Source organism: Neopelma chrysocephalum, unplaced genomic scaffold (genome assembly GCF_003984885.1).
Source record: "Neopelma chrysocephalum unplaced genomic scaffold, ASM398488v2 Primary Assembly neopelma1_88, whole genome shotgun sequence".
In the NCBI taxonomy this organism is placed as follows: Eukaryota; Metazoa; Chordata; class Aves; order Passeriformes; family Pipridae; genus Neopelma; species Neopelma chrysocephalum.
In genome coordinates this window covers 2083879-2105102 of record NW_020897750.1, presented here as the reverse complement: position 1 = coordinate 2105102, position 21224 = coordinate 2083879, and the positions used below count along the sequence as shown (strand labels likewise).

General features: G+C 39.7%; 2 protein-coding genes across 4 annotated transcripts in view; one reads left to right on the top strand and one right to left on the bottom strand.

Moving 5' to 3' along the window:
• The window catches only part of ARHGAP10 (Rho GTPase activating protein 10), a 145573-nt gene extending 136138 nt beyond the window's left edge, over positions 1–9435 (top strand). The window contains exon 23 of the mRNA XM_027692742.1: positions 9013–9435. Within this exon, the coding sequence (XP_027548543.1) occupies positions 9013–9101 (89 nt within the window). The 3' untranslated portion in view covers positions 9102–9435. The remainder of the gene's footprint in view (positions 1–9012) is intronic.
• Positions 9436–14289: 4854 nt separating this feature from the next.
• The window catches only part of NR3C2 (nuclear receptor subfamily 3 group C member 2), a 205211-nt gene continuing 198276 nt past the window's right edge, over positions 14290–21224 (bottom strand). For 2 of the 3 annotated variants that reach the window (XM_027692690.1, XM_027692689.1), the window contains one exon: positions 14290–18048. In XM_027692690.1, the coding sequence (XP_027548491.1) occupies positions 17893–18048 (156 nt within the window). In that variant the 3' untranslated portion in view covers positions 14290–17892. The remainder of the gene's footprint in view (positions 18049–21224) is intronic. The other variant, XM_027692691.1, reaches the window with a different exon arrangement.

The window sequence follows — 21224 nt, the reverse complement described above, 5'->3', positions numbered from 1 at the left end:
AGTTTGGTGCAGACTGAGGAATTCAAAGTGATCTGAGAATTGCATCCCTAAGTACCTTCTGAGTTTAGTATTTCAGTCTTTCATTCTAGAGGCAGGGGGCCAGTAAGAGGCATCCTGATCTTTAAAAAATCTGGAAATTCTGCAGTGATGACTCTTCTCATCCATTGTCAGCTTTTAGCTTGCTACCAGGTCAGAAATCTGATATGTGCTTTCCAGAGGGAAAGTGGTATTTAATATGGCATGACCAAACACACTTAGGGGTGGTACTGCCCAGTCATTCAAATACTACGTGAGAATCTTTCGTTGCATGCCCAATGAAGGAGTATTCCAAATTTCCAGTTTACATCCAGCAGGGAAAAAATGTACACAGATGGAAAACATCAACCTGCAGGCATTAAAAAGCTAACTAAGTATTTCTTATATTTCCCAAAATGCACCCTGTTAACTCTTAGCGCTGGATCAAAACTGTGAAGGGGGAAAGTTTTTCTCATGAGTGAAAATCTATTCAACTCCAATAGGATGTTCCTAATTTGTTTCACAAGATGAAACAAATGGGAAACTCAACAAAATCTTTTTTTTTTTAGTGTGTATAACAACAATGAAAACATTGCACAGGCATGGATATCTCCTTCCCCTTTTTTGTGATGCTTATAATAAAGCGGGCAGAGCACAGGACAATCCTGTCCTCTGCCTCCTCCCAGACAAGTAAATAGCAAACCTGGTCCAGACTCCAGTTCTGATTTTTTTGCAGCATAAAGTGGTCTGGGGTCCCCACTAGATTCTTCCCTACTAGCACACACTTTACAAAATCATTCTTGATGTTTCCTATTAGAGCTACCTTGCAGGCAAATCATGTCTGAATCAAGCTAGGTGGGAAACCTTTTAAAGATGAATTAGCTAAATGATTACTCTTTTTAAAGTTCTTAACACCAGCTATTTTAATTTAAGTTTTTAAAAACATGACTGATAGGGATCTTCAGCAGACATAAAACTGTGTACAGGAAAGAAAAATCAAGTGCATGGCGGAAAAGATTTGATGTCTAGGAGAGGCATTTCTGATGCAGAACATCAAGGGTTGCACACCTGTTATGTTGGCATGGGATAAGAAATTCTTTCAAGAAACAGTTGTTTTGTGTGAGAGCAATGCCAGGATTCTCTTTTTGTGTAATGAGATCTCTAGAAGTGGTGGCAAAGCTACTGTGATTTGTTGTATTACAGCCTCAATTGAGTTTTTCAACTAGAGAGTCGGATTGTCCGAGAACGAGTATGGAATTTGACTCTGGCATGTGTTGAAAACTATTTCAACTGTAAGACTCTTTTTCCAGCTCATCATACAAGTAAGGTTGGAAGCTTGGGAAAAGGTTGGATGGATTGCATTTTGAAAACCTAATTGTAGATTTCCAATGGCAAAGATCACATTTCCTTAAATACATTTGTTTTGATTTGTTTCACTGTATCCTGATTATTTTATAGGCGTTGTCCTTGCCCTGCAGGGCTCTGACCCTGCTGTGGTTGGGTAGGCTGTGGATTGACAGAATAAAGAGGGAGAGCATGAAAGTAATAAGGCAGCAACTGGATGTATGTAATAACTTCATGGTCATTTCACATGGTTCCCAATAGATTATGTCACGGATGGCTCTGTCAATATGAAAAGTTATTCTCGTGCAAAGTGCAGACCAGTCTCCACATTTGAAACCTCTGAAATGCCTCAACATGGGCCTTTTCTTTTTGTATTAGGCACCCTTGTGTCTATGCTGGAATCAGATTCCAGTGAATCAATTCAGGTTCTTTAGTTACTCAATTTAAATTCCCATATGCCCTAATAAAGCCCCCAAATGAAGAATTAAAGTAATAATACATCAATTCTGCAGCTCTACCAATAACCTTAACTATCAAAGTGACAACGCATCAATCAAGTTGACATACAGCTAGTATCAACCATTAAAGTAACTGTTAAATTAATGTCTACTAAAAAGTGCTGCTTCCATTAGTGAGGGTTTTATCCATCTTTCCCTTCTCCACCCTGCATGTCTCACTTTTCTAATCCTGTCTCTTTCACCTCTCACTATTTGGTTATTGAATTTTTTTCCTTTTTCTTACCTCTCTTTTCTGCTTTGTTTCTTTTTTTTTCCCCTTCCTTGTTCTTCTTGGTCTGTCTCTCTTGGTCCATGGATGTTGATTGCAGTGGTTCTCTCTTACCTGTCATTACTCTGGATGAGTCTTTCTGGCTGCTCTAGTCTCAGACAGGATAATGGCATTTAGTGAAGTACAGTCTTGCATCTGTCATGGCTGCTAAATGTAATGTTGGTAATGTTGGTGCAAGAAGGTGAGGGTTTCACCTTTACTCCCATTGCCATTTCCTGTTTCTAAATGGAGAAAGAAAATCTGTTTGTCTCACTCCTCCAAGGTTAGATTTGCTAATATTTTAAATTCAGCTTTACATTACCTGATAGGAGTCTGTATAGAATGTTAGCATTTTCACGTTCAGGAGTTTTCACTAGTGCATGTACATTGTGCTACCCTGAATTCCACAGTCTTTCCATTAGTGACATAGAATATAAATGCTAAGGCACCATCTGGTAAGTTAAAAAGAAAAGGCAAAGTTTTCTATTTAATTGAACTGTGTAAGAAAATGAATAATGTAATCTGAACAATATCCACTGTATTTTTTTTTAAATCTTCAATTTAATTTGCCTTAGACTGTGCCAATATTTTTCTTTCCCAGTTGTTACAGGCTGTATTATTGACAGCACATAACAATATAATTCAAGTGGTTAGAGGCAAAGCTTGAAGAGTTTGCAGCTGGATAAGGGCACATATGGGAAGAAGCAGAGGATGACCTGAGATTGAGAGAGACATGCTGGCTGTATATTTCTGTTGTTGTTGAGGCAGATATTCCCAATAATCATGGAAAGAATAATCAGACTGCCTGGCATTGAAATTTTGCCAACCTTGGAGCCAAGTGTTATTAAATTTCTGGTTCTTGAAAGAGACTGCTTAAAATTCAGTAAATGGGAATTTCACTTGGGAGAAGTGTTTTAGATAGAGTAAATGGTGTTTACACAACAAAAATTCCTTGGCAGTATTGCTAGCAGGAAGGCTTCCTGAAAACTTGTCAAGATAGCTCTTATCAAGGCTTTTTACAATTTTTAAAATCAGGTTTTAGGGGAGAGGAAGTATGAGGAAAACTGAGAAAGTGGTTTTTTCCTCAGGAAAAGTGGGGCACCCATCATTCCTACCAAGTATAAAGGAACACAAAAAACCATGTTCACATGGCCGTTGTTATCCCCCTCTATCTCTCCTAGTGTAACAAAGTGCCAGCCTTAGTTAATGTCCCTGGTTTTGACTCCAGGGCACTCTCTGCCCCCTAATTGATGCTGTGGCTTCTGGACTGTCTGTCTTCATGGTACTGACAAATGAAGGATTTACATCAAAGAGAAGCGGTGCTCCCAAAATACTGTATTTCCCTGTATGTGCAAATTGTTCTTTTCCTGAGGTAAAAATGAGGATAGAGCTACTTCTTTGTGTACCTTTTGTCTGTGGATTTCAAAACACTTGGAAACATTCATGTGAATTAATTATCTTCATTTTACATCTGGAGAAACTGTGAGTGTACAGGCTGTGGACAGATGTTCTCCCTTTCACATACCTCCATGGCTTTTGGAGGTAGTTACCTCAAACTGCTGCTGAAAGTTACAATCCCTTCACCAATAACAAGTACCAGATGAGCAATACCAAATCCCTACTGACATTGCTAGAAGTTTTTACACGTCACTGAAGGTAGTTTGACCTTAACCAGTCTGACTTTGCTCCTGCAATAATAGTTGTGGAAGCAGTGATCTCTGGGAGAGAAATGTTAAAGTGGAAGATGTTTAACCTGATGCATTTTACCTTGTAGTTGGTGTGTGTGCGCAAGACTGTCAGAGATGTTCAGCTGTCAAGTGGGATGGGAATCATTTCAGGAGAAAGACCCCAAGTCTCACATATTGGCAAGGTTTAATGTTGGTGACACAGGTTGCTAACTTGTATTGCAGCGAACTCAGCTTGACCAACCATTTACTACTTTGAAGTGAGCCAAGTTATTCTTTAGACCCTGTATTCATCGTACTGACTAGATCTCCACCAGCTGTAATAGACACTTGGGAAGTCTGTAAGCTGAATTCCACCTTCACTAGTTTGTCGTGGTGTATCAGTGTGTTTGCTTTTGTTCACAAGCCTGAGCCCTTATGGGCAGACTGTTTTATTTGTGGGCACACAGTACATTTTCAGCAGGGTCAGGAAGAAGACCCCCTGACTCCCAGCCCTGTGACCTGTCCACAAGATAATTCTGCTTCTCACAGCATAATTAAGGGAAACAGCAAGTTCTGAAATTCCAAATTCTATGCTAACCCTAAGCATGCTAAATGTTTCTGTATTTCTCCAATCAGCTTTATCCATAGGGATTGTTTGAAAAACCCAGAGGGATTTCTAAACACAGAAGGCTTGCAAACACATTTTGGTTTTTTAATTTCCTAATGAAAAATTGACCAGTGTGATTGAGTTCTGTGGAAGTGATTTCTGGTGCTGTGGTGGTTTTAGCAGTGAGATTTCTGTTGTTCTCAGAATACAAATCCTCATTTATGTAGTTTTTTGGGGTTATTGATTGGCAAAATAGTCCATCAGAAAGGGAGGTCTTCTTGTGCCAGGCACCCTGCATGTTAGATTTCTTCCCAAAATCGCTAGTTTCCACAAAGATGGGGAAATCAGGTGTGAATCACTGTCTGAATCGGTCTTGCTGCAGTTAGTGGCACCTAGGCAATGAACTAATACTGCTGTGGAGATGAGTCTTGCTGTCATGTGTGCTTGAGAGCTGTGAAACGTTTGAGCTGCCAAAGCAGAGCAAGGTCTGCTTGTAGCATTGGGTCTTTGTGAAATGCTGTTAGCAAATTTTATGTATTTGCAGTTAGATAATTGTAACATTGGCAATATCAAAGCTATTTCCTATGAGCATACAGAGAAATAAGAAGTGCTGCAAATGCCAAGTTGATTTTGTGTTTCTTGATTAGGTGAAATCGGAAAAGCTTTTACTTAAAGATCTCATTACAAGTTGCAAGTCTGTAGATTTTGTTTTCCCATTTGAGTTGGGTGATTGTTCCAGAGCACTTGCTTGTAATACTGATGGTCAGACAACTTCCTTCTCTACACTTTGCCTCCACTATAGTGAAACTGCTTAAATGGCCTTGCAGCAGGTACTGAGGAAGCCAATGTCCCACTCTGAGCTTTCAACTTTGCTGCTATTTCCACTGTCCTAGGAGGTGATAGCTTTTAGTGGTGTTTCTATAGTTGGTCTTGTTGTTCAGTCTTGCTATACACATTAAACCTTGCTGAAAATACTTAATTTTTAGTTCTCTGCTCTGTACCTTTTATACTACAAGTATCCTCCCCTCCTGTCCATAGCTGACTTAAGACTTATTCCCATGGGATGATTGGTCTAGTAATGAGTTGTAGTTTTAGGGCCAAATGTGTAGTTTCTGCAGCAAGGTATTTTTAAATGAGACAGGCCTGAGAAAGTGCTAAGAACTGTAATCGTTGTTGACTGAGAAGAAATGACAGAAAGGGGACAGTATTGAACATCTTCTCTTGAGTAGGGTATTTTTTCAGAAATAGACTGTGTCCTGGGTTTAAGAAGAGCTGTGCACGATAGAAAAATGGCTTTTCTTTTTTTTTGTGCAGTTAAGTGGTTTTGATTTTAAATGAACGCGTGCTGTTGTACCCAATACTTCAGAAATGGATTAGCAAAGAAAACAGGATCACTGGAGCTTAAAGCAGCTTGACACTTGGATGGCATCCTGGTTAGTATCATGTACCTACATAAGAAGTCGGTGATGTGCGTAGGTATCCTTAACCCTTCTTGCATATGGTGATTTGAGCAGGGGCAGAAATCTTACCTGACGTGTCACCACAGCTGCTGAATATTAGGAATTACTTTTTAGTGTGTTTTTTTAAATAAAGACTGATCTCTAAAAAATGGTGATCTTAGGAGTAATCAGAGTGATAATTATCTTTTCAGTCTTCATTGAGTCTAAAAGAAACTTATGCCAACAAGTGAGACCCTGAGCTGTGTGATGTGCACACAGGATATTTAATTTCTCAAGCACAGAGCTCAGTTGTACTGTTTATGTCTCATCTTCTGGGCTGAAAATGGTATTTGTCTCAGAGTTTACTATTATCAAACTTGTTTAGAAAATATTTCTTTTTGAAATTTGCTGTTGTGTAGAGGCAAGTGATTCAGCATAGTCTGAGCATTTCCTCTCCGGGTACATTTTAGGTGAACTTAAATTTCAGTGTGATCCCCTCAGATTAGGGCTTCCCTCATTTTGAACAGGCCTTTGATTTATAGACACTCATGTGCCAGTGATATCTATCCTCTCTCTAACATAAACTGAGGTTGAGGTCCAGAGGACTAGTAGAAATTTCCTACTTTCAGGTTTTCTAGTTATTTTTCTTCCTGATCTGTCATTTTTTTGAGTTTGTTTCCTGTAATACAGATGTGCTCAGTAGGTATGGGAGACTTCAGGGAGAGGTTTGGCTGGCTGCTGGCACATTTGCTGGAACGAGCAGAATTACAGCTCCACTGCTGGAGGGAGGCTTGTGGTGGTGTCAGCAATGCGGTTTCAAATGCATGTGTACTCTGTAATTGTGGGATAAAAATGACAAAGGGAGAGGAGGGCCTGCTAATTACTAATAGTAATGTAAGTTACTGTGTGTGCAGAGATCCTAAAAGGTAATTTGCTATGTGTGTTTTTCCTTTGGAATCTTTCTCTTGAACACTTTCATTACAAGTGTAAGCCCAGACTTTTGTTCTGAATCTAAACTATCAGTATCACTTGAAAGCAGTTTTATTTTCTGGGTTTGTTGGAGATATAGGTGTTGTTTAAAGTGTGGTTTCTGAGCACAGCTTCTAGCTTCGCTGCCTGACAATAATAGGACACAAGGAAAAAAGTAGGGGAAAGAATGTTTTTTAAGTGCTCAGATTTAGAGGAGCCTTACAATGCTTTTGAAAATGAGACTTAGCATGTTGCTCTCTCTTAACTGTTATTTCCCTGATATGTAGAAGGCTACAAATATCACATTCCCCAATGTGTTAATGTGTTTTAAATAAAGTACTGACATGGCTGGCAGCATGTTTCAGCATTTGTCTGATCTCTTCCCTAAATACTGTCTGTCTCAGAAGCACTGTGAGGATAAATTAATACAGTAGAGAGTATCGTAGGTTGCTAAAAAGTGTGGGATTTTGCAGTTACATAGGTAAGTAGATACCTGTATCATATCCTTATAAGACATCTTATAAGGGAATTTGAGGACTTCTTAGTCTGTTTTCCAAAGAAATGCGGCTTATGCTTCAACTTCCTCTCAAATGTGGTCAAATGGGATTTAAATGGCTGCTGGAGCTGCACGTGGTCTGCTGGAGGCAAATCAGCTGACTAAGAGGTGGAACCCAGCCCATCCACGAGGGATTTAAAGGGCTGCTGGGAGCACCAGTGACCCGAAGCACGGCAAACAGGAGCGGGCAAACACTTTTTGACGTGGCGCCTTTTGACAGCAGTTAGCCAGGCAGTTAGCCAATGGCCAGGGAAGTGATTCTTCCCCTGTGCTCAGCGCTGGTGAGGCCACACCTGCAGTACTGTGTCCAGCTCTGGGCCCCTCAGTTCAGGAAGGATATTGAGGTGCTGGAGCAGGTCCAGAGAAGAGCAACAAGGCTGGTGAGGGAACTCAAGCACAAGTCCTATGAGGAGAGGCTGAGGGAGCTGGGGTTGTTCAGCCTGGAGAAGAGGAGGCTCAGGGGAGACCTCATCACTCTCTACAACTCCCTGACAGGAGGTTGTAGCCAGGTGGGGGTTGGTCTCTTCTCCCAGGCAGCTCTCAGTAAGACAAGAGGGCATGGTCTTAAGCTCTGCCAGGGGAGGTTTAGGTTGGATATTAGGAAGAAATTCTTTACAGAGAGGGTAATCAGGCATTGGAATGGGCTGCCCAGGGAAGTGGTGGATTCTCCGTCTCTGGAGGTTTTTAAGATGAGACTGGATGTGGCACTTAGTGCCATGGTCTAGTAAAAACAGTGGTGTTGGATCAAGGGTTGGACTTGATGATCTCAGAGGTCCCTTCCAACCCAGCTGATTCTGTGATTCTGTGATTCTATGAAAATATATAGAGGAAGTCAGATTTCATTAGCTCTGCTCACAGAGTAACTTGTGGGGCATTGAGAGTCCAAGCTGATATTTCTTATTTTAGATTAATAATTCTTAAAATATTTCTTATTTTAGATAAATGGATACTCTTGCATAAAGTTTTGGATCAGCCACACTGATGGCAAACCCTTAGGATGGCACAAGGAACAAGGAACTCTTCAAGCTTTTTCTTAGTTGTTTGTTTGGGTTTTTTTAATTGCACTGTGCATTTTAATTTCAGAGAGAGGATTTAACCAGAAGAATGATTCAGATTTTGTCCATTGGTCACTTGCAATAGCAGCTCTGTTCTGAAGAGATGATACTTGAAACGACATCTGGCTCATTTCTATTTCCCCTATAATCCTTTCCATGCTTCTTTTCATGCCAAGTAAGGTCCTATGCCATTCTTCTGTGGCTCTGAGATTCCAGATTCACCCCTGCTGCTCAAGACAGGTCTTTGTCTTGCTTTGCCCCACCTACTGAAATTGTTTTCCATTGTTTGATATGAATCCTGACTTTTCCCTGAAGGCACAGATTTTCTATTTTATAAATCTGTCCTAAGCTCCATTAACTATTTCCTTAAGGAAGTCTCCTGCACCTAAAAGCTATTTCACCATGTACACTGTGCAGAATATTATGAAGTTTTTAAGTCAATAATCATCTTTATCTTTCCTTGCCAGATTCTTAAACTGGTCATTGCAGATGATGGGATGTTTTTATATTTTGCCTAGTGTCACAGAGCTAAAGCTAAAAAGTACTAATTCCAATATAAAAAGATGCAGTAAATTTTTTTCCTTTTCTTTTGCAGTGCAATTTTCCAGAGAACCAGGATGGCTAGAAGGCACGTTAAATGGCAAGAGAGGACTTATTCCACAAAATTATGTTCAGTTTTTATAGCTTTGTGCATTGAACGCCAAGAAGGTGTACATGGTATCCATGGATTTTTGTTCTAGTCACTTGTCTCTACTTTTGTGACTGCTTTTAATCAATGAAGAGCTGGACTATGGATTGAAGATCCTAATCTGTATAAAGATATTGTGTTGCCAAATATGAATTACAAAAAAAAAAAGATTCTTTGAGGGTTGGAATGAGTGGGGGGGACAAGTAAGGGGAATGGAGGAATAGATTAATTTTTTAATAGTGTGCTTTTTTTCAATTGTAAAGAACAGTAGTGGTATATTTGTTTGCAAAATAATTAGCATTTTAAGTCAAGTATTTGGTTGATCTGTGACTCAACTTAGTGTCCTGGAGATTATGCCTCAATGACCAGCCTTTTTAAAAGAATGTGAAGATGGTGAGGCACTGGCACAGGTTGCCCAGAGAAGCTGTGGATGCCCCATCCCTGACAGTGTTCAAGGCCAGGTTGGATGGGGCTCTCAGCAACCTGGTCTAGTGGAAAGTGTCCCTGCCCATGGCAGGGGGGTTGGAATTAGATGATCTCTAAGGTCACTTCCAACCCAATCTATTCTATGATTCTATGATTATTTGGGTTTGGAAGATACTGTTGGATAAAAAAGGCTATCATGCTGACAATTAAATTATATTTCAAAGTGGAATAGCCAGTATGGAACAGACATCTGTAAGTAAAATAATAGTTACTAAGACATGACATTTTTCAAATGTCTTCAAAGAGCACATTCGTTTATGTTGTGTGTATGATTTCATTTATTTTATAAAGATAAGACACATGAACTTTTATTACAGGCTCCTATATGTCATGGTTTCTTCGCTACTCAAAAATATCACTGTAAATGAAATAAAACGTTATTTGCTATTTGACTTGTCATTCCTATGTTGCAGAATATTTTGCTCTGCTTCTGAAAGTTGTGACATGCAATAATAATTGGCAGCTGTTTGCAGTCAGCCTTAAGCAGGCTCCAAAATGAAAGGGGACCTTTCCTCACTTAAAATAGGCGACTCTGCAAGCTCAAACCAAAAGGAAAAGAGAACCTCTGGCTTTTGCATCCTGGAGGCATCTTGTATTTTATCTGTTGTCTGTCTGTCTACCTGGTCGCTGACCTTGCCTTTCTTGCTTCTCTGTTCTTGTCAACTGTAAGGTCTTATGGATGCTCCAAGGTATTGGAATCCTCAATAGCTGCCTCAAAATTTGTAGAATTATTTGAGTAGTGAGAGTGTTATCTGTGGTCATAGAAAAAGCTTCCAGAAATCTTGTGGTCTATAAATATGTACCTTGTGTTTAAAAAAAAAAAAGTTAGACAATTTATCACTAATCTTTGTATTTTTCTCTCCTTTAAGGAAGACCCTCTGGGAGGCAGTGGAGAGGATGCAGGAAAATATGACAGGATGACATATAATACAGGCTCACTTATTTGTTAAATTGGACTGTGAATTTTGAGTAATTTACTTAGCTTGCAAGTTTTTCTAACAATTGGGATTAGTAAACCAGTTAATGGTTAATGCTGCTTTAAGGTTGGAATGGCTTCCCCCACTCCCGAAGATTTAACTCCACACCATTATTTTGTTCCTTTGCCCAGACTGCACAGACCATTGGAGTGTACACAAATCATCTCCAGATGGAACAATGGTAGGCCAAGTCAGTACAGCTCTCCAGCACTAACCCTCATTGCTTGGAGGAATTTAATTTGGTGTATTCTCCTGGTATTGAGCAGTGACTCTCTGCCATACAGCTTTTAGGCAGTTCTTGTCTTGGCATAGCGACTAAGTGACCCAAGCACTGAAGATTACTTTTGGACTTTTGTGAAGGAGATAAAGTTCCTTAATTTGCTCCTTCACTCAGTATTAAGGAAATAGTTGCACCAATACCTAGGGCAACAGATTGAAGGTTCCCTTGCTCATATTTGTTCATGTGGCAAAGCACTGTTCTACTGTTCTGGCTGGGTATCATGTTGTCTGGGCCTGCAGCTTTATCAACTCATTTGTGGTCTTAGAGTCATTCAGGAAGCAGGATGGTGTTTGTGTGCCAAACTCAGGTTTCAGTGGCTACCAGTTGGTCGAAAATGCTGAAAGAAGAGGGGGAATGCAAACCTTTGGTATTGGCATCGCAGGTGTGGCAGCGAGGTATGGTGGCTTGTCGAATAGTGAAGCTCTGATAACTTGAAGCTGACAAGCTTTGGAAGGTGCTTCCATTAGTTTTGTTGTTGTTTTAAACCTGCAGTGCATGTTTGATCTTGTTCTGGCTTCTGTCTTCCAAAGTTCTCAATATTTCTCAGCTCTAGCTCTGTGTTTGGGTTGTTTGTTTGTTTTTTTAATTCCTTTTAACTGAAGTGGTTTAAAAAGGCAGATATATAGACAAGGAATAAAAGACTTAGTGCCTATTCCATCCAGGCCTGTGACCCTGTTTTGCCTTTAGGTGAGATGTTTTGAGACTCCTGTTGTTCCTGGGGCCATGCAGAGCCCAAACAAGGAGAAAACTTTTCTACTGAGAAATGATACGGCTGAACAGAGGTAATACTAACCCAAACTTTCTCACATCCTAAACATTGTCTGAAGGCAGTGGTGTGAGCTGAGCCAGATCAGATCTGGCTTTCAGGCTAACCACACTGCCTATTAGGAATATAGTTGTGGGAACTGCTACCCACCATATGGGTTTCCACATCAGCCCAGCTATACTAAGGCTGAGTACAGACTTGTCCAGCTGAGCAGCCCATTCTTCATCCTCGCTGCTGAACTGCACTGCCAACGATGCCTCGTACTGACTGCTTGGAAGTAGAGATTCAAAGATGCTAAAAATGAAAAACCATATTAAGAAAGTCAGGCCCCTTTCCCATTGTTTGAGATTGCTTGCTTTCCTGAAGCTGGCCTTAGGACATGCCTCTTGTCTGTCTTTTCTGTGGCTTGGTAGTAGACTTGGGAGGGGCAGAGTAACACACTGGTAACTTGGGGCAGGAAGCATAGGGAGTCCATTGTGGAGGAAGCTGGTTGAAGATTTCTTCTCTTTTGGCCTGGCAGCAGGAGTGGTCGTTTCTGTGGGTCTGGCCTAACTCCATCTTCTCACAGCTCTCCTATCACAGCTGTGGGTACAGGTTCAGCTTAATCCTTGGGTTCCCCCTCCCTTCCTCTGTGCTGGTTACTGTGCGCAGGGGCACAGACTTGTCAGTTTGCAAAAGCCAAGACTGCTGGTAGTGAACACATGACATGGGCTGGAAATTAGAGAGTGTGAATTAGGGAAAAAAAGAAAACACCACCACCCAAACCCAAGAAAACAAATGTGCTTTTTATGCAAAATGACGCTGGCCTTGCCATCACTATGGGGCAAGAGACTGAGTCCCCCAGCCTGGGGATTAAGGTCGAATGTGTTTGCTGAATAATTAATGGAAAAGCTGAGACTCCTGACTAGCTGGGATCAGCAGAAATTTATAGTCTGTGTTAGTCACTGGACAGTGCTCAGCCCTGTGCCTTGGCCAGGCAGCATTTTCACTCTGCTGGGTGAAAAGCCCCGGGGTTTTCAGGCTGCTCAATGTTGTTAAGTGCTGTCCCAGCTGATCTTCATGGCAGGTTTCCTTCTGATGCCGTCTTTCATCAGAAATGAAAGAAAAATCTCATTAGCTGATTTATCTGCCCTGTAATGAAAATAAGTGTTCCAGCTATACAGCTTGCAGCTTTTGCTAGCTGAGCCTCTGTAATTGTGTCACAGAAGAGACTTGGGCAGAAACTTGCCTTCCTCAATGCTCTGTTCCTTGTTCTCTTAAACCATTTCACAATTCTTACCTGGTTTGCAATTTTAAGAGAGAAGTTGCTGACAGAGGGCTTATGTAGGCTAGAAATGCACCAGTCCTAAACTGGGTTTCACTGAAAGTCTTCACTGGAGGTTCTCCTTTTAAACGTGAATGTGCCTTGGACATTGTTTTCTACATCAGAGTCCAACTGTGCCCTCATCCGTCCTTGCAGTAGCCACAGGTAAGCTCCAGAAACTTCATCCTATCAACATCTAGAACTAAAGTAAGAGCACTTTAAAAACCTTATGATGTGGCACATTTTACCTAGCAAAATGTATGACATGAAAGGGCATTTTTTTCCACTCCTTTCTACCTTAGTAATATTGTACTCATCATAAACCCACTCTCTGTAGACACCTGAAACAAAGCAGTGTCACAGCTTGAGGTCAGATTACAAGTTTGGTTATGTTTTTAAGTAGCGATAGCGTCTTATTTCTAGAGCAGCATATGACAGATACATCTGCTTGTAAACATATGGGAAATTTTTCTTAACTCTGCTGATCCTCTACTATTCTTTCTTTCTGACAATTCAGCAAACAGAAAGCAGGTGCAAGGATTTTTTGGCAATAAAAAGTTTATGTAATTTGTTATTAAAAGAACAAAATGCAATTAAATGGTGGTCTTACAGCACAGACCTGGCTTTATGCAGAACTTGGTGGTGAATTTTTGAGATAGACAGTGCAGAGAACAAACCAAGATAGGAGGAGTTTTATTTCCCCTCCTCTCTTACTGTAATTAGAACTAGAAAAGGCCTGACCCTGAGAAGGCAGTTTGATAAGTCACTAGGGAGACCTTGCATATATAAAATAGGGAATATCTCTTTCCAGGAGAGAAATTCTAACTTTGGGCAAGGGGCACAGCAGCCCATAGGTTAACGGAAACTGGAAGCCAGACTGGTCTGGCTGCTGAAGGTTGCTGGGTTTGTTTGTTTTAGTGGGATGTAGCTTGTGCCCATAACAGTGCCAGCACGTCATTTGTCAAGCACAGTTACCCAGGTTAAGTGAACCACATTCCTCACCCTTGGGCATTCCTTTTTCCGCAGTGTGAGTAGCCGCTCCCTGGCTGAAGCCATTGGACATGCTGCATCATCCAAAGTAATAGAGCTTGAGGAAACTAAGTCTCTACATGTACGAAGAAAGATGTTACATTGCATTTTAGGTTGCTTTATGTTGAAGTGTTCAAGGCTGGGTTGGATGGGGCTCTGAGCAACCTGGTCCAGTGGAAGGTGTCCCTTCCCATGGCTGGCGGGGTTGGAACTAGATGGTTTTTTAAGGTCCCTTCCAACCCAAACCATTCTATGGTTCTGTGTTGTTTCTAGATGAGCAGAAGCTTGTCTCTAAGGATAGCAGTGCACCAGCACCTATCTGAGATTAAAATGCAAGAAATACTTGCAATCAAACCAGTTTAATTCATGTATATTTGTACAATTTGTATAAAAAAAAAAGAAAAATAGGTACTTGCAGACATTAACATAAAGACCAAACAATATTTTCTATTTATTTAAAAAGCTTTAAACATACAGAAGCAAACCCCTAATTATAAATGCATCATTATGCATAGATTTTACTGTTTACACCATACTGCTGGCTGCTTTTATTTTTCATCCAGGAATCTATTTAAACTCCAAGAATTCTTAAACATTCCTCTGAGCTTCCTGGCCTCAGAACTGCTCTCTGTCTTATCAAGTCATTGACCTCCAGCTGAAAACATTGCTCTAAAAAAAGTCAAATCTTTAATAAACAATTAAAAGTGCATTAACTGTAGAATTGTTTAATTTCATAAATGTTTAAACAAGTCAGTGAAAAACACCACCCTGTGAATTAGCTTTTTGCATTATTGATTGTAAAGTATCTTTTTAATAAGATTTTGATATTGCAAACTTTAGTCTTTTCTATTTTACTCTGCGCAACTGCTCAAGTTGCACGATGTGTAGTATTCCTGAAATACCCACTGCAGTACATTAACACTATTTTACATTTTAACTGTGTATACAATGCTCTTGCTGCATATCCCTGTTCCTTCTTACAACAAAATAATTTAGCTCAATGAACAAAAGCCCACCTCTAAAAGCTGTTATAGTTTGTCTTGTATTTTGCAGGAGACAAATGCCTATTTCATTCTAAACAAATTCAAAAGAACGTAACTAACTTCCCGGTAGCTAAAAACTAGGGTTGGTTTTTGTTTTTGTTTTTTTTCCTGTACACAGGTTTAGATAAAAAAAGTGATGGCTATTCTGCTTAAGTGTCCTTGATGAGAGAATACTGCCTCTTACAACATCTATATCCAATTGTATCTATTACTTCAATGATCTCTAGCAAAAAATAATAATCAATGAATGGTTTCATAAACAACAGGTGATTAAAGTAAAGGATTTATTATAATCTGCTTACAGTTGTTTGCAAAGACAGACATACGTTTTTGCATAAAGATATAAATTGCTTTTTAAAACTAATTTAGTGTGTTTAATTATATGAAGTTTCTGTGAATTATGAATTGTACCAAACCAAGATTAAAAGTAATAAGGTACAAAAATAGGAGAAAACAGACAACAATTTGGACTGGGACAGGCATTTAACAGTGAAGTGTAGAATATGGCTTTGCTATTTTAGTCAAGCAAAGTTACTCTGAGACAGAAAAGGAGGCAGTAACTTTGTTAATATAAAAAGCTGCTGCAGACTGTATTCACCCAGAACCTGGCTTTGAAATTTTCTATTTTAGACTTTTTAAAAAAAAGTAAATTAAAAGATGAATGTATGACTGTGTCTTTACTGTAAACAACCAGTCTGCATGCTGTATATCTCATGTTGGAAGTTTGGCTTTCATATTGCTGTGCAGGTCAGTATTTAAAGATCTGCCTATGAATTAGACTTCCAAAATGCAAATAATATATGTATGTATATATTTATATATAAAAAACCTCTCTGAATACAGTCTTTACAGATTACCCATTGCATAAGGCAGGTGTCATTTAAAAAGACAAGTAGCGCTGACTGTCTTCAGTGCACCAAAGTGCACCTCAAAATTTGGGTTCAGAAAGGGTGTAGAATTCCTAATTTGACCACCATTTACAAGAAATGCTACATTCCGACCGGCCAAGGGACACACTAGGGCTCAAAAATACCAGTGGCACCCAGAGAGAACACTACAGATTAGGACTCTGAAAAACTATTCTATTTAAACATGAGCATATGGTAGCAACAGTTGTGCCTCAGAAAAGTTCACCTGTCCTCTATTCTACTCCAAAATTTTGTATTCGCTTATAAATTGTGACATAGTGAAAATCACCTCAAAAATTCTTTTCTTTGCAGTCTTATTCTAGAGAAAACATTTTTGAGACAAAATCAGACCAACTGAGTTGAACTTGTAGTGTGAACATTTGTCTTCTCAGATGTATTCTGATTATTACAAAAGTGCTTAGAAAAGTACATGCTTTTTAGTTTATCACTAAAAATTCTACTCAGCTAATCTGCCCATATCAATACCTTACCATCCCTCTCACCAGTACAAATGTCTTCGATATACTTACTGTAATGATCTGCATGTTCCCTTCATCACAATCAGAAATCGCCCTCCCCTCTCTGAAATAATAATCTGACCTTTTAAGATGTTTCATATATCCAGTATTCAAAGGAAAAAAACCAAACAATCTGGGAAACCTTAGTAAAAAAAAGAAAAATCATTCAACATGTTGCTCACCCCCGTTCCCCTGAGAGAGAAAGGGAATAGAGGGCAAGAACTCACTAGATCATTAGGCTGGCAAAAGCTTTGGAGAGAGACCGTAATTTGTCTTGTTAAATGAAACCTCCGTAAAGTGGCAAACACAACATAGTGTAGTTTCCTACGGATTTATGAAGCAGGATTTCTAAGATGTGCTCAAGTCACATACGCTTGCAAGAGAGACAAAAAGGGAGAAAAATATAGAGGAAAATAGAAAGGCTTAAAACACAACTGAAAAGGTTAAGCGTGGTTATTTACAACAGATACTGTAGGATGGTAAATTAGATATGATGCTAAAAAAGGCACAGCTTTCCCTTTCTTAAATACACTGTAAACGGTTCATTATGCATGCAGAACATTTCACTTTACAAAAAAATTACCTTGTTTGTTTAGACAAAGATAGTACTTAAATAGTCTCCAGCAAAATAGAGTTCTTTCAAAAATACTTTCCCGTTCATCCTATTAACCATTAAAGATTTTTTGTCTCATTTACAAAAGTTCCTTACACCTTATTTCAGGTCCTTCACAATTTATACATACAGCAATGTACAGTACAGCAAAAGACTGCAAAAAATTATTTGTAAAGCCAGCACAATAGATACTATAAATCGATACCAGGGCATTTGTTTTTCACATCTTATCCTTTTTAATTAAATAGTAAATGGACACTTAACACAGTGTATATCATCTATGATGGGATAACATGGGATAACAAATGCCACAGGTGGGGATAACAGAGTATTCCACACCAAATGTTCTGTTATTACTTTACACGTTAGGGTTTGTGTGTGTGTATATATGTGTATATATATAGTTTTTGTTTGTTTTTTTTTACAAGAAAAGAATATTAATGCCCCATATTGACTTTACGTTTTATGTGCAAACCAAGGGTAAGCTTTAAAAAGTTCTCATTAGTTCTCGAACCCTTTTAAAACAAGCAAACAATACCAGAAACTACATGGCATATTTAAAACTCCATCTGTTAAAATATCAAAATCAAAGAGTTATTGACTAGATATGGCTTTTCATCCAGAGGAACAGGAACATTTTCTAAGTGTTTTAGGGTTATGGGGTAGTTTCCAAACATCTAGGTCTTGCCAAATCCAAGTCAACTGCTTTCCATTCCCCAAACCCTTCTTATGATTTTAGACTATTCAGAGACTGCTGAACGAGTGTAAATAGCATGTTTAAAATATGGTTTCTTGGGTCCTTCATGGGTGTGGAATAACACAGGGAAACTTAAGGCAAAGTTCTTCCATTTAAGACATTTTCTATCACTTCCTGTGAAAGTACAGGGGCTTGGCATTCCCAGATTCCACCTTTGGTAGCTGGTCACTGATGATTTCCACCAGCATGGCTGGAAACTCTACTTTCAGTGCCTGAGACTCTCGGAAGGTGTAGAAGCAGAATTCCAATAAGTCACTAACAAGCTGAAATACAGAAAGAAACACTTTTTAGGAAAAACACACAGATTTTTGCATGCAAACAACAGCTTATTGATAATTGATTCAAGACATGGCATCTGACTTGGCAGTCCATTTATAGGGTTATAAAGCAAACAAAAGAACTCCAATGCCAAAGGGCTATTTAACTCATTAAAAATCAGTGAACTAGGGAAAACCAAGATACCATAGATTTGATTTTTCAGCCTAACTGCACTTTTCATTTCACTAATAGCAACTGGCCACCATGAAAAGTACAGGTACTCACTATCTATGAAAATAAAGCCTTCTGCCCAGAGGGAAAAGATCAGCAATAAACTATTGTATCTCTAGATTTCAGGGGGACACACATTCATTAAATCAGATTATTTGCTTAACTTCAGTGCATTCTCCAGGGCCTGCAACCTACAACTGCCAGAGCAGCTGATGTTTTCAGCTCAACAACACTAATGCTGTGTCATGTGGTAGCATTTCAGGTTTTACACCATCACAGCATACACGTTTTTTTGTGGCTGTGATCTAAACACACCTCCTAAAGCCTTCCAGTACTTTGGACTCTTTGCAATCTTTCTGTGACACAAGTCAGTCAAGAGGCAGAGGCACGTCAGCTTCTGAGGCACCCGTGAATGAAGTGTGTCCAGATTTCAGCATATGAACTTCCACTGCAGTTTAGCGAATCACCATGTTGTGTGATTAAAGAAAAGTTAGAGTCTCCGCTGTTTAAAAATTCAAAAGTGGTTAAAGACTTAAACCACTTCTGCTGGTGTAATTTATCAAACACACGTTTGTCATTTCAATTCTTAACATGTGGATTTGCACTCTGCTGTAAAGCCCCTGTTAAAGACAGAGCAAATAAAAGTGGACTTCCAGAAGGCAGAAATAAATAAAAAAATATGGACAGCAACACTACCATCCTGTAGCTCCATACCTATTGCTTATTTTCAGGACTTTCACAGCTGTTCTCACAAACATGTAAGCAATTTATGAACACCACAGAGAAGTGCTGAGATCATTCAAACACATGACTTTCTGCTATTGAGCACTATGTGAGTCTGTCTGCTGTGGCTTAGTTCATTCCCGATGATCTGGCATGTCATGAAGCAATGCTAATTAATTAAACAGATGCATGCCTAAATAAGTAGCACAGACATAATCTGGTTTTCAAGGGAAAAAAATGCTGATGTTCAAAGGTTTACTTTACCCATTAGGAGGAAGTTGTTACTGTATTCAGTAACTGCGTGCCAAAAATATTCCAAACAACACAAAACCAAAGTAAAGGAAACTCTTTTGGTGTAATCACCGCTCAGGCATCAAATACCAGCACCTAAGCAAAGTAAGCTTTGCACCCCACACAGCCTTGACAATGACCTGGTGAATGTGCTGCTTTTCCTGAACTTGTTGGGGTCACCTCTGTCCCACTGCCAACCATCCTCACTGTGCTGATGGCTCACCTTCTGTGCAGTACAAGCTAATTCCTGCCTCATCACACTCCTGTGAAGCCTCTGAATGCAATGAGACAGGTATTACAGGAAAGCCGAAGTAGAAATTACTAATTCTGACTTCTTTGCAAGCTTTTAGTAGTATCCAGTAGGTATTTATGTCTGGTGAATAGGCAGACAAGGGGAAATGAAGAATAATAACATTAATGAAGGAAGCGCAATCTATTCTATTCAATAAATGAGTGACCAATCCAGTGGGTGAAAACCAGGATGCCATCATGGATATGATCACAGCATAGCACATTATGAGTCTCACCACAGAGAAAAAAGGTTAAGTTTACAAAACAATTTAAAAGAAAACCCCTCCTATCATGGAACACTTGGCTTTGAAGCCTCAAAGATAATATATTTTCTACACCTACTTAGTCTGCTAAAACATTTGATCTTTTCTTTCTTAGGTAAATTAGCAGCTTTAACATACTTGACAATAATAATCCACTTAAAGAAAATGGGAGTACTAGGAAGCATGTGTGTCACACACAGGGCTGCAGTCAGGATCTTTTTAACTTCATCCTTAAAAGCTGCATGGCTTTTGGGGCTGGGGAAGTGTTATTTTAAAATAAAGAGGAATGAATGTGGGAGAATTGAAGGCCAACTCAGAAATACTAAAACGTAAACACTAAGATAAGGTCAGACAGAGAAAGCTGTGAGGCTGAAAACTGTGCCATGAGCAGTGCTCTTTACTGAAGGCGTGTTCTCATACATTTTCAGAGGCACCCTCCCTCCCTGCCAGCCCAGCAGCCTTGGCATGAAGATGCACTAAAGGGAGGAAAAATTCAGGTTCCACAGGCAATACTAATTTTGAAATTTAAGTCCCTGCCTCTGCATCCCAAGCAACCTCTGTCTGAACAGGTAAATAATTTAGCTAGTCTTTTGCTTTAAAAGAGAAGCTTCCTCTTCAGTAAGGAAATGAAAACCTTTGTTTTCTCTTGGAATACACAAGCTCTGTCATTGCAGTGACAGTGACTGATGCACCACAGGTTACAAGCAAGGTAATGCAAGCTATCCAGCACCTTTAAATGTGGCTTATGGATTTCCTAGATCAAATATACTTCTGGTTGTTTTTTAAAGGCTTGTAAAAGCCCTGTGCTCTGAGAACTCCTGACTACACTTTACCTGATCTCTTTTACTCTCTGCTTCTGGTAGTTTATACCAAAAATGCTGACACCTCCTCGAGTCCAACAGCATAAAAGACAACTCCAATTAAGCAGTGAGAGTGAAAGGAGCACTGTTTTCACAAGCAGTGAAAGTAATGACTAGGAACATATTTGCTTTTACAATCTCAATTATTTCAGCTGCTGAAGCACACTTCTGAAGAGCTACAGTTTAGCAGAGCGCAGACAGTGCACTTAAGGCCACGACTAAAACAATTCCTGTTTCCCTGGGATGCAACCAGAACACTATTCTTACCGCTTTAGTAGGGAGGTGTTCAACTCTCTTTGGAGCGGGCAATAAAACATGGCTCAGTACCTTCTGACAGCACCCCAAGCCTCCCTCTACACACGGCGGAATCAGGGCAATGCAGGGGAGGGGAGCTCAGGCACTGCCTGCCCCTGGTGGGCAGTACTGGGCTCCCAGAATGGAGACTGCAACCTCTCTGGGTGGGAAAATACCACTAAATAAATTAGCATGAGCTGGGCTGGGGGGATGGAGAAACACAGGTCA